The following is a 14,363-nucleotide window of genomic DNA, read 5'->3' as shown; positions in this document are numbered from 1 at the left end:
TAAAACCAATTAAACAAAATTCCGATGCTCCAATAAATATTTCCTCCAGCCTAAGATGATTACGTAAGTAGATCAATTTGTTACCATCTTAATTTACCTCTAATTAACAAACTCACGTCAATATGCACGTGTTGAAGCATTACTTACTAACATTAACTTTGTTTGTAGGCGGGCTGTACACTGAACAGCGAATTCTCTCCCTTTCTCTATCACTCTCATTACGCCTTTATAGGAGCAAAAGAGATCGATTCTTGCACTTCAGTATTCGCAGTAGTCCCTCGGCAGAATCGGGCAGTGACCATCGCATTGATATATGCCTCATCAGTACAACCACAATACTGCCCACAGTCAGTGGCAAACAGCGGCGAGTCATGACCACACGCGTGAACTCAAACATGAGTAACTTTATATTTATAATAACGATTCTGTGATAATGTGCCGATTACTTTATAGTGTTCTAGTTGTATTAGGTTATGCAAGTTACTTGCCAGTAATTAGTCAATATGTGGACTCCCCATGCCCTGGGACTTTTGAGTATCAAAGTGACGGTGGTGGAGTGTATGGAGTGATACATCTGCAGCCCAATGGACCTGTGTCTAGCATACATGTTACAGTTAATTTTACTATAGCAGCTAGAATATTTTCGGTAAGTTTGTAATGCTACGAGACGTGCAGATTTCATAGTACCTACCTATCTATGTCTAATTTGCATTGAAATCCTGTTAGAAGATATACCTTAATATAATATATCTAGAAGATCCGACCGTATTTAAAGCACCAGTTGGCTCTGTTTCCCATAAACAAAAATAACTAGGTCTAAGCACTAACCCCAAAGGCACTATGTTAATTTATTCACTTGCAATAATTACTTAAGTGAAAATTGCCCATAACCAGGATTAATTATATTATTGACATAGGCAGCGACTAAATTGACACGCTGGAAAGTTATTCGGTATCGTAGAAAAAAAAGCAGGCATTATTTTTGCTTACGGAAAAAGTCTATGGGGCAGGTTGCCCAAGTCAACCAACTTTCCATATGAAGGCAAACAAGTCGTCGATCATTTTTCTTTTACTTTTGAAACACTGAAGAAACATATCCTTAAACAATGCTGTAAATAAAAAAAATGCAAATAAAATAAGTACCTAATCATAATATGCCTGATATCTACCTGCTACCTCAACTTAAGCTACAAGTAAACAAAATAAAAATAAAACCGGCTAAGTGTGAGTCGGACTCGTAATAATAATTTCTATTTGTAGAAAACAACAATGTTCATAACAATCATAATTAATTAAATTTCAAATCGATAGCATGAGTAATTCTTGGGATATTTAGTAATGTGACAGAGATACAGACAGACGGACAGAGTCCAACCATAGAGGGTTCCTATTATACCTTTTTGGTAAGGAACCCTAATGACGTAAACGAATTTTTAAGGTCATATCATATCGTATTAACGTGAATAGGATTGATTTAATATTATTGAATTAATCTTTGCTAGCTGAAAATTTACATACTTACTGATCAACATAGAAAAATAATAATATGAAAATGTCAGTTGTTTATTTTGTTATCGATTTTTTTCTTAAACATTTTGGTGATGTCGATAAGCTTTTCGATTTGAGCTGTACCCAATAATACCAATACGATAATTGGTGCTTATAATTTAACTTTCTGTGATCGGTAATTTAAAGTGCCCCAGTTGCAGGCACCGTGATAATGTTTTTCTGCAATCGTCAATATTCGGAAGCAAAACAACCGTTGCATTTGAAAAGAAAGAAAAACACATATTTAAATTTTGCTGGTTTACAATACCGGTCAGACCAGCCGAACCTTAATACGGGGAAGTTTATTAAAAATAAAAGGTAATTAACTGGATCGACACTAATTAATTAAATATTATAATATACGTATACAGGTACGTACCTATTAATAAAAAAATACTCGGTAAATAAAATAACAGTCAAACACTAACTTTATGAGCGTTTATTTTTTACACTAGCCGAAAAAACCTCTCGTGATTTATGAATGAGCCCTAAGGAGTGAGGCCAGAATGGTATCAGTGAAAGCACTAATCTGTACAGATACAAACGACGACAACATAGAAAAGAATAGTAGATAATTATTATGAAAGAAACTGTTTATCGTATTAAAAAAATATTCTATATTTACCTAAATAAAAATACATTATAGGGAACAAATCAAATTATTTTATTAAATATTTTTATGATTTCCCGAGGAGACCCGGGTTCGATTCCCGGCTTCGCCACCAGTGGGCTTGATCGCTTTTTCTTTAGTGTATGGTATCTATTTCAGTTTATAAAAATACATTAATTATGTTGAAATTCAGAAGTCCGATGAACATATGTAAATAAATATTACACTATATCCAAAGTATTTATGCTAATAATCGTGTATACTAATGCACAAAGTGTAAATAATGAATACGTGCATTAGTATTTACACCATATAGTGACTCATATAAATGTTGTCAGATACTTAACATTCTTATAAGAGTGCTACTTTATTAGTTACCGATGTGATATGTTTTTTATAACATTATATTTATAAATTTAAATTGATTACTTACTTACTTACAAATAAGTGCATAGATTTACAAACTTAATAAATAAAGAAATGTAACTTATTTGAAAAATAAATAAATAAATCTAAAATAACATAACACTTACTCGAGGTTATTGTTATTTGTTACTACATATAAATTACAAAAATATCAATGATGCCTAACACCTAAACAATTGAATGAGGAGGCACATGACATTTTATCCCGCCAGGCGGCGCCTGCGCAAGCGTCTAGGCATGTCACTGTCATTCATATGTGAGAGAGAGAAAAACATATCATGTTTTTGCTCTCACGTATGGACTAATAGGCTGGCGCCATAGTATACCTTTGAGTGTGCCTCCTCATTAAAAAGATTTAAACCATTTTATTAAATCGGTTTCGATTTAGATTTTTTAAATCATTTCTAACAATAACATGGTCAACAAAAGACACAAATCGCATCCAAACCATATATTTGTTTTCATTGACGCGATTGTACAGCCTATCTAACCAGCGTGCGTAGTTTGATATTTTGCAATATTTTTACTATTCTTGTCCATCCATGAATAATAAAACGCTTTAACTAATAAAGTAAAATACGCGAATTTCATCATCATTTATATTATCGTCATCATTTATATTATGGTATTTTCGGCGGAACTAGTTTTGTGGGAAAATCCGTGACATATTGGGTTGGCACAAAAGTAATGACACACTCTACAAAACTTTATACATTTCCTTTCTTAAGTTAATTGTTTTCGATAATATTCTAGTATGTTGTAGAACATTCTAGGTACTTCTAATGTGAGGGTATATAAAGCCGCCCTCGTGATTGGTTTAGTTAGATTGAAATAAAATGGACGAGCGATAAGTTCGAACACTTTACTTATACGAGTACTTGTTAGGCCACAGTGCGCGGGCTGCGGCTGACAATATCAACACTGCATTGGGCGCTGGAAGTACAAGCCATGCCACGATGTCCAGATGGTTTGACCGTTTTAAATCAGGAGACAGGAGCCTTGAAAGTCAGTCACGCTCAGGGCGACCACCTGCATTCAATGATGACGATTTACGCCGCGAACTACAGTCGAATCCTGATGCTACTACTCGTGAATTAGCGGAAGCACTTAACTGCAGTCACCACGCTGTGGAATACCATCTGCATGAGCTTGGGTATCGAAAAGTTTTGGCTCGATGGGTACCGCACATCCTTACCGACGCCAGTCGTGCAGTCCGTGTCGCCATCTGTCAATCACTTTTGCTGCGACCCCGACGTAAAGAGTTTTTGACTGATCTGGTTACGGGAGATGAATCATGGATTTATTATGAGAACGATACACGTCGTGCTTTTTGGCTGCCTCGAGAAGAAACGCCACCAACTCAACCGAAGCTGAGTCAAAAGAACCGCTTAAAAGTTTTGCTTTGTTGTTTCTGGGACTCGCAAGGCATGCTGTTTCATGAACTATTACACAATGAAACTGTAAACGCTAACAAATATTCAACACAGCTCACCGAACTATCTTCTGCTATCAAGAAAAAACGACGAAGACGAGCCACTGTAATTTTACTACATGATAACGCTCGACCTCATGTCGCATCTACCGTTCGCCAACACTGCCAACAGCTGCAGAACTTGGGCTGGGAGACGATACCCCACCCACCTTATTCTCCAGACCTCGCACCATCAGGCTTTCATTTGTTTTAGAGCCCTGAAACGACATTTGCGGGGTAAACAATTCAATGATTTCCATGATGTACAGGTGGAGTTGAACAACTTTTTTGAGGCACAGCCATCAGAGTTCTGGGCGAAAGGCATCCAAACTTTGCCGGATTGTTGGCAAGAAGTCATAGATGCTAATGGTGATAATCACATCATCGACTAAGCTTTTTGTATTGTAATAATAATAATAAATATAAAACGTAAACCAAGTGTCTCATTACTTTTGTGCCAACCCAATACCTACTCGTAATTGATCATGAAGAGACTTGTTGGCAAAATTAAAAAAAGTCCAAAATTATAAATAAAATAGTAACGGACCTATATACATCATAGTTATGATGCCGTACATCTTGTGACGGGAATGTCGTAAAACAGGCTTTCTACATGTACATTTTCCTTATTTATGTATTGCCTGCTCAAAACTATTCACGCAGCACGAGACGTGGGTAGCATGAAATATTATACGGCTCGAAGGACCACTTGGCGAAGTACGTTGCTATTTATTTATCAACCATAAAACACGCAACATAATAATTTTATTAAATATTTTGTGTTATTATTATGTACTATGTACTTTGAAATAAAAATTGAAAGTAATATATTATGTATATACTGAAGCTGGTTTAATGTAAAGGTTCTATGAAATGAATTGGTATTCATAGAACACTAGAAATAATTGATGATTTAAATAGTACTTGGTATAATTCCAAGAAAATACGTTCTCAAATTCTCACCCTGTGAACATTACTCCGCTCCGGCGATTTTTTGTAAAAATATATGTTTCTTTTCAGAATTATGCGGGTCGTCTACAACCAATTAATCCCTCAGGGTTACAGTTCAATCAAGACTCGCCCATAGACTACCGAGTAGACTTTCCCGTCACTACACCATTGCCGAGGCTGACCTACCTCATCGTCAACGGCAACGTGTTATGCTACGGACCTGGAGGTAAAAGCTATTTTTTCTACTCGTCGACTTTAATCTTTCAACTAGGACACCACAGACTAAACTATACGTGCTGACTTTTCGGTGTTGGATAGTCTTTCACACTTAGTCAACTATAATATTTCATTACACTTCACTTTAGTTAACTGAAAAAAATCAAAAATAGAACTCTATAAATACTAATTTGCGATACCTGGCAAATTTTTCTGCATCTGAAACACATTTTTTTTATCTATCGAGACACGGTTATTACAAACAATTGGTTGGCAGGTAATTCAATGTTGATACAACGGTGAACGACGCTATTAACATTAATTTTAACTTGAATGATGATATTTTTCGTCAATTGATGACGAAGATTATGACTCATAGAAATAGTTATTTGTTATACAAGGGCGCAAAGTTGTATTTTAACGCCGAGTGTGGAATTGAAAAACCACAAGCGAAGGAAGTGGTTCGAGAATAGAATCCTGAACTTGCGAGTTTTTTAACACACGAGAAGTAAAATACATTTGCACCCGAGTGTAACACAAAACTTTTCCGCTCGCTATAGCGAGGAAACTACAACGCAAAAAAATGCGTTTATCACTGCTTCAGTTCCACGGGTGGTAAATCATCTTAATTACTAGATTCACCTACTTTTATCAATTTTAAAGCAGTTAATTTGACTTTATTCAAGGTCAAATTACTTTACCCACTAGTGGATAAAATGCGTTTTTACCCGCTGGTATTAAAGGACAAAACACGTGTTTCCGAGCTAGTGAGGGGAAAATATAATTACGAGTTCTAAGTAATGTTTTTGGTTAGCGCGATAGTTACTCATAAACTATGGAAACGGGTTATATCGCGTATAATGAATCCCCGTGGTCAAAGGGGGGATTTATTGTTTCCATTAGTTTTATTTTACGAGTTCTTAAAAGTTTTTATACAATATTTTTTGTCTAAATAAGTACTCACAACACAAGCATTATGAGATAACTGTAGAACTTAATCATGTAATAACAATTACCTATGTGATAATATTTATAACTCATTGAACATATTATCACCTAAACCTATTGATGATCGAGTAGGCAATAAAATGATACTTGATCTTAACAATTAATAAACGTAGTCATAAAATGTATGTGCCATGGAAACCTACATGTAAAAGCCAAGCAGTTATTTACCAGTCATTCCGTTCCTAGACTTCTTAAAAATGCTACGTGATTTTTTTTGTTAAAACCTAAGTACTTAACTTAATCCACCTCACTAGGTCGGGACAGTGAAGTTATTCTATGTTTTTTCTCATATTTGCGTTTGCGTGATCGATATATTATTTTGCAGATGTGCCCCAGCCCAACTTATACGTGACTACAATCAGTCTTCAACACATGCTATATCTACGAGGGGGAAGACCGGGAAACACAGGCTTCGACCAAGTTCCCCCTGGGTTCAACCAAGGATCCAGTCAAGGATTTATCCTGCAGGTGCCCCCTGGGTTCAGTCAGGGATCCAACCAAGGATTCAATCAGTTTACCCGGCCGAAGCCCCAGGATCCATCGATTAACATCATCTCTTCATCACCGGATGCTCAAGTGTTCACGTTTAACGTGGATGATAGTGATCGCACCGGCACTTGGACTGAAGGTAAGAATTACTAAGCATATGCAAGACACACAGTCTGACATAAACTTGTAGAAAGTAAATTAAATGGACTGGAACTAAACAATTTTCATACATAACTGTTGCTATATTCCAAGTTTTTATTGGGTTGGCACAAAAGTAATGAGACACTTGGTTTACGTTTTATATTTGTTATTATTATTACAATACAAAAAGCTTAGTCGATGATGTAATCACCATTAGCGGCATTAGCATCTATGACTTCTTGCCAACGATCCGGCAAAGTTTGGATGCCTTTCGCCCAGAACTCTGATGGCTGTGCCTCGAAAAAGTTGTTCAACTCCACCTGTAGTACAGGTCCTGTACATCATGGAAATCATTGAATTGTTTACCCCGCAAATGTCGTTTCAGGGCTCTAAACAAATGAAAGTCTGATGGTGCGAGGTCTGGAGAATAAGGTGGGTGGGGTATCGTCTCCCAGCCCAAGTTCTGCAGCTGTTGGTGAACGGTAGATGCGATGTGAGGTCGAGCGTTATCATGTAGAAAAATTACAGTGGCTCGTCTTCGTCGTTTTTTCTTGATAGCAGAAGATAGTTCGGTGAGCTGTGTTGAATATTTGTTAGCGTTTATAGTTTCATTGTGTAATAGTTCATGAAACAGCATGCCTTGCGAGTCCCAGAAACAACAAAGCAAAACTTTTAAGCGGTTCTTTTGACTCAGCTTCGGTTGAGTTGGTGGCGTTTCTTCTCGAGGCAGCCAAAAAGCACGACGTGTATCGTTCTCATAATAAATCCATGATTCATCTCCCGTAACCAGATCAGTCAAAAACTCTTTACGTCGGGGTCGCAGCAAAAGTGATTGACAGATGGCGACACGGACTGCACGACTGGCGTCGGTAGCATCGAGCCAAAACTTTTCGATACCCAAGCTCATGCAGATGGTATTCCACAGCGTGGTGACTGCAGTTAAGTGCTTCCGCTAATTCACGAGTAGTAGCATCAGGATTCGACTGTAGTTCGCGGCGTAAATCGTCATCATTGAATGCAGGTGGTCGCCCTGAGCGTGACTGACTTTCAAGGCTCCTGTCTCCTGATTTAAAACGGTCAAACCATCTGGACACCGTGGCATGGCTTGTACTTCCAGCGCCCAATGCAGTGTTGATATTGTCAGCCGCAGCCCGCGCACTGTGGCCTAACAAGTACTCGTATAAGTAAAGTGTTCGAACTTGTCGCTCGTCCATTTTATTTCAATCTAACTAAACCAATCACGAGGGCGGCTTTATATACCCTCACATTAGAAGTACCTAGAATGTTCTACAACATACTAGAATATTATCGAAAACAATTAACTTAAGAAAGGAAATGTATAGAGTTTCGTAGAGTGTATCATTACTTTTGTGCCAACCCAATATATCGTACTGTATGTATACAATAAGATTCACTTCCCTTATATCACATTTATATACGGTTAGAAGGACCAGTAGTTGATTGGTAGTCTTCGCATTGCAAGTATTTCAGTTTAGGAACCTAATTGTTTCAATACCTTAACATATCTTTATATTCATATTCATTATAAGATATAACTTACAACGTAGATGCTGGGTACTTTGACAAATCACGTAGCGATGTGTTAGTGTGCAAATATTAGTCTGTTTATTAAAGTTAAATGTTTTTTCCCAGGATTCCCCCGGCCACAGCCGCAGCCGCAAACCCAACGACCACCACCACCGCCGCCACGACCACCGCCCGTCGAATACTACCCGGAATTCACCACTACCACGAGACGACCGCCACCCCCGCCTCCGCCGACACGACCTCAAACTGTTTAGTAAGTTTGCTATGCTTACACTTATTGAATTTAAGATATGGTGTTTTTAAATATTGAGGTAGCCAAAATGTAAATATTGGTATCTGAGGTTAATTAAAAAAACTTCTACAAAGTTCGGCCATCCTGGGACCATCTCTTCATCAATTTCATCATTTAGGTAAATCTGCTATCTACTCGATTAACTTTCTAATGCTGACTTTGACTATATACCCATTTGGTTTTGCATCGCTTGCCGTTTTGGTTCTGTGGGTCATATTTATGGCTAATTTAAATTTGTATCGTTGGGATTTATTTGCGTTTATTAATTTATTTAGGTATGTGTATCTAAGGACGACGCCTGTTGCTGATTTATGGTTGTAACCTCATGACGAAGCCTGCGTTGCGGATATTCGGTTGTAAAATATTTTATGTTATTTTTACTGATAAATTCATTTAGATTAATAAAGATCCGTCATAATCTAAATATTTCGTTCCAGCCCATCAACGCCTTCGCGCACCCCCTCCTTCAGTTCCGAGTGTGGCGTAGTCGCGGGAGGTAATGAGCATGTGCCACTCGTCTATCACGGCACCAGCTACACGAGAGGCGACTGGCCGTGGCTGGTGGCCATCTACAAGCGGAAGGATGGGAGCCTAACCTTTGCCTGCTCTGGCACACTGGTGTCCGATCGACATGTTGTGTCTGGTAAGTCATCACGTGAGCTAGGTTTAGAACGAAAAATTTGGTTTTTAAAGTATCTACATCAAAAATTTATTAGAAACATTAACAAAATGGAAATACACCAGACGGTAGCTCACAACAAATCCTAAACGAATAAAAAAGCATGATATCCACTTATTTTGCGCTGTTGTGGTAAACATTCAGTGGCACCTTCAATACCTTTGTTTACTTTATGCTATGCTATATCACCTATCTATATGTCATCAGTTGTTATAATATTGAATGCCCGAAATGGGCAAACTGTTGGACTTATTTGTGTATGCATGTGACCTCATTGTTCACATTTATGACAATAAATGAAAATAAATAAAAATTAAATGATTCATACGAATCATTGCGGTTAAAACATGATTTGTATATTCGCCTATTCTGTCTGTTTCTTTAGATACCTAATCATTAAGATTTTGTATCTCCTCTCCTCACGAAGTCACTTCGATACCTACTGTAGGTAGGTATTAGCAACAAACATGTGAGACTAATGAGTAATATATGAGTGGCTTATTGATTTGTTTACTTTGTCTCCGTTGTACTCGTTTTATTAGTATTCTAATTGGCAGCCACATTTAGGTGATCGGAATTTTCTGATGTTGATTATTATTTTATTAATTTCAGCTGCCCACTGTGTGCAGCAGAGAAGTACGCTGACCTCAATCAGAGATATCGTAGTCAAAGTCGGCGTATATAACTTAGAGGACTGGGGTGACGATATCACGGTCACCAGGACTTTGGAATCTGCCACCATCCATGAAGGATTTAATTCTTCGACGTATGCAAGTAAGTTTATTTTTCGACTGTTTGCTGGGCCCATAACATATATATCACAGCCTTCTTGCCATTATATTAGTAACCGTAAATAAGTTATCCCAAATCCTTTACCCTTATGATGTTGTCTTCTTTTAGGTTTTTTCAGTCCAAGTGGTAGTCGTTAGTAAAATTTGAAACCGTTAAATTAAAATTTGATCCATGCGCAATACATAGAATTGACCGCAAACATATATATGAGCTATTGATTGCGCGATTATTGTATAAACTTATAAATCCAAAAATTTCAAGGTGAGGTGAATGATCGCATAGGTAAAACCACCTATTAAAATAAGTGATTCGATGTTTGACCTTCTCTTAGTCTATAGCGTTACCCAAAAAGCGCTTTATAAAGATTTCGTTTTTGAATCAGTATGTTTGTAGGTAAACAAAATGCTTAAGTACTCTCTTCATATGAAACTAAAATATATCTTAAAGTTTTTTTTCTATTTGTCCACAGATGACCTTCTTGTGCTAACATTCGATAAGAGCGTAGAGTTTAACACGAATATCAGGCCAGCCTGTCTCTGGAGTGGCAACAACGATCTGAACAGGATAGTGGGAGCTTCAGGAGTGGTATGTTCTAAGCTTTTATTTTTATAGCTTGCCACTGATATTCTCATCTTGTAGAGGATGTTTCTTGGAGGAATAATACAGCTTGGCGAAAAATAGTAAAATGGAAATACTTATTTGTATCATAGCAACACTCGACTTCTCTTAGAAAAGTATCAAAATCTGTCAAATCTGAAAAAATCTGTCAAAATAGTTGCCACATCCAAAACGGTTTACATAAACGGTGGCGTCTCTATTATTTTTTACTCTTTTTTGCCAGGCTGTAGCAAACAACTTTCTAAATATTCGTTTATTAAGCCAGTAACATAAAATTTCCTGTGATTTGTAGGTTGCTGGTTGGGGGTCAAGTGAACTAGGTCCCGGCAGCAAAGGAGAGCCTCGCATGGTGCGGATACCCGTAGTCAGCACCGCCATGTGTCGCGCCAGCAGGCCAGACTTCCACGTTTTCACGAGCGACAACACGTTATGCGCTGGTGTGTACACTATATCATCATTTTGACGTGATAACGTCTAATAACTCGTTACTAAACTAAAATCCACAATCCTACGGACTAAATTGACAAATGACTGACAAGTAAAGTGTTACCAGGAACAGCAAAATAAAAATAGTGAAGCGTATATGTCGATAACAATATATCGACAAGTTCTAAAGTACATATAACAGACAAGTTTAAATCAAGAATAAGTATATTAGTTTCAAATAAGAGGTACACATTTTGGTTTGTTCTATTTTCGAGGTATTGGATTGATACCATGCGTTTTTACCCAATAGTTTTAAAACATAAAAAGCTTTCCGAGATTGTGTGTAAAAAATAAAATACTATCTCAGACGATAATTTTACTAGTCTTTATTATAAAATATTATTAATTCCCAGCCGGTGTATTATGTTTTCAATTTTATCACATATCTATGGGGATAAAGTATCCGTCATGCTATGGCAAGTATATCATAAATATCTATATAATTTTCATATAATATTATTGCTGCTTTGAAATTAAAAAGAAATATCTCTAATCAGGGGTCTACAGACCTTTTGATCTGTCGAAATCACTGAAAAAGTTGGTATATTGGTTAGCCGATCAAATTGCCAATTTGATTGTCCCGTCTGGGTGCACCTTAAATCTACGGTGTAATAATAATTTTAATATCGATAAGAACGACACTAGCCAAACTGTGGCAACATTTGTTCACACTTACTTGTCAATTTGGTCCGTAGGATTATGGATTTTACTTTACGGGCAGTATGCACGAAAAAGATGACGTCATTGTCCCGTTTCCCAATATAGCTTAAGCGCCATCTATTGGCGCGCGTTGGAACTAAGCGGCTGATCGATGCGCTCGGTATGGTTCTAGCGTGTGGCCTGAGTAAAGCACCACAGCTGCGACAGATGGCGCGCCCGTGTTTATTATTTTTGAGTGTTTGTAATTTAAAAACATGAAAGATTGCATTAAAATAAGCATCTTTTATAGAATGAAGTTGTTTGAAAAACCTACTTATTTAGGAGTTAGAGCAGTACGAAGTTGCGAATTTTCCCATAGTATTTACTAAGGCGCCAGAGACTTAATAAATTTACGATGATTTTTTTACCAATATAACCTATGTTAATATTGATAAATCATATAGAACACGTTTAAATAAGGATGTTTTGTTATATAAACTTTTTCTTCTCCATTAATATTTACTGAGATATTAGGGTTCTAAGATTAGTAAATGGCACTAGCACTTTAATAAAATTGACGCGTGTCTCGCAAACGGTCTAGGATACAAAATGACGACTTTTATATAGGTATAGGTTAGGTTCGTTAGGTATCTTCAAACGGCCGAAGGCTCCTATTCTGTGCAGTTTCTGTAATAAGCGGGGCTCCGTCGATATCGCTTTCTGTCTCTGGCGCCTTAGTAATGCTACGGGAAAATTTTGCAACTTTGCACCACTCTAACTCCTAAATTAGTAGGTTTAAAAATAACTTTAATTTATAAAAGATGCTTATTTTAATGCATTCTTTCTAATAAGAACAAAACACTATGCTAGAAAGAGTGCAGAGGAAGTTCTGTAGGCACATTTACAAACGACTGTACGGATATTACCCATATATGTATCCATCTCTATTCGTAACAGGAATGGTTGGTCTTCAAACTCTAGAAACCAGACGGAAACTGCTGCATATTATGCATTACCGCCAACTGTTTCACCATAGAGTAGATGACGCATCCGTGCTTGAGAGAATGGGGCTGCAAGTGCCAAGAGCGAATGTGGTGGTTGGCATGCCGGGCGCGGTGCCGGCGCGGCGGCGGCGGCGCCTGTTCGCGGCGGCCGGCGCACCGCTCGAGCCCGAGCTGCTCTTAACCGCATCATGTTGGAGACAGACGATATTGACATATTTGCTGATAGTGTTGGTGTGTTTTACAGAAAACTCTTAAGGTTCATAGACTCTACACTCCTTAGGTGATTAATGTAATAACACTAATAACCATAGTTTAACTTTTAAGTGTGTTTGCTTTTATTTATGTCAATTTAACATGTACATAATTATATTACCACATAAGTGCTTTGGTGAAATACTGTTAACTTTTGTGTATTTTTAATAAATAAATAAATAAAAAAACGTGAAAAAAGTCCCAGAATCGGGCCCCTTTTGCTATACTCTGACCGCCCCTGTCTATACTACTGTAATGTTTGACGTTATCACGTTAAACTACCGTCCGTAAACCGACTTTACAGACAACCAATTTTTATCATGCCATCGTCCATACACCTAACGGTGATAAAGTATAAGATAAAATCTATCAGATCAAAAGCCGAAGCACTTTATTGTCTTAAATGACCATGACGAACCGTTGTTAGAATTATTTTTTTACAATGTGTTTCAGCGCCTATGATCTGTGTTTCTTAAATCCTAAAATTTCGTCTAATAGCCCTTACATACTACCACACTGCACCAAGTTCACGCAAGAATAAATTAAGCACGCAAGAATAAGAGTGATCTTATTAAGAGCGTGCTGAATTTACTCATTATTTCTAGATTTTTGGAGCGATGCGACAAGTCTATTACGCCTTGTAAAATATTATCGGGATTTAAAAAAAAACGTTATATTTGTTACAGGTGATCGTAACGGCGCTGGTCCTTGTTTAGGTGACTCTGGCGGAGGACTATATATTCTGGACGGCGGTCGCTGGCGTATTCGTGGCGTAGTCTCATTATCGCTTCGTCCGGAAAACGGTGAATCTACATGCAATCTTAACGAATACGTTATTTTTACTGATGCAGCGAAGTTTTTACAGTGGATTAAAAATGCCATAAGTAATTAATTTAGGTAGTGATTTTTAAATTGACTGTTAGACTATAAAAAATAAGTTTTAAGAACACGTTTCAGGTAATAAAATCATCTTGTTTGCCTACATTATTTTTGTTTTATTTTTTGGTATATTACAATAACAAAAGTTACGACCAAAAAAAACAATTTTTGGGCCTAAAATAGAAAAAATGAGCTGTGCAGTGATATATATTATTTTGCTTAAAGTTTGCGTAGCGATAGCGTCTAGGTTTAATAATGTGCTTTGGCCTTAAATCCGTAATAAATTAAGATTTTTGATGAAACGTATGTACGGC

At 37.2% G+C, this 14,363-nt stretch overlaps 1 protein-coding gene across 1 annotated transcript; it reads left to right on the top strand.

Annotated features, from left to right (window-relative positions):
* The first annotated feature begins 326 nt into the window (after window positions 1-326).
* LOC125236429 (serine protease gd-like) lies at window positions 327-14,155 on the top strand. Its single transcript, XM_048143231.1, has 9 exons — window positions 327-646; window positions 5,076-5,232; window positions 6,556-6,858; window positions 8,514-8,661; window positions 9,138-9,343; window positions 9,992-10,153; window positions 10,641-10,756; window positions 11,082-11,226; window positions 13,857-14,155. The coding sequence occupies exons 1-9, from the start codon at window positions 434-436 to the stop codon at window positions 14,060-14,062; spliced, it is 1,656 nt and encodes a 551-aa protein (XP_047999188.1). The 5' UTR covers window positions 327-433; the 3' UTR covers window positions 14,063-14,155.
* Window positions 14,156-14,363: the final 208 nt, after the last annotated feature.

The sequence above is a fragment of the Leguminivora glycinivorella genome, chromosome 19, assembly GCF_023078275.1.
Source record: "Leguminivora glycinivorella isolate SPB_JAAS2020 chromosome 19, LegGlyc_1.1, whole genome shotgun sequence".
Taxonomy (NCBI): Eukaryota; Metazoa; Arthropoda; class Insecta; order Lepidoptera; family Tortricidae; genus Leguminivora; species Leguminivora glycinivorella.
Note: the sequence above shows the minus strand (reverse complement) of the source record. Positions and strands in the feature narration are given on the sequence as shown.

What these genes read in the sequence shown, in the direction of transcription:
- LOC125236429 (XM_048143231.1), top strand. Translation starts at nt 434, where the DNA reads ATGTGCCGATTACTTTATAGTGTTCTAGTTGTATTAGGTTATGCAAGT. An exon ending in CGATCGACATGTTGTGTCTG is followed by an intron (nt 9,344 to 9,991) that starts GTAAGTCATCAC and finishes TATTAATTTCAG; the next exon opens with CTGCCCACTGTGTGCAGCAG. An exon ending in TAGTGGGAGCTTCAGGAGTG is followed by an intron (nt 10,757 to 11,081) that starts GTATGTTCTAAG and finishes TGTGATTTGTAG; the next exon opens with GTTGCTGGTTGGGGGTCAAG.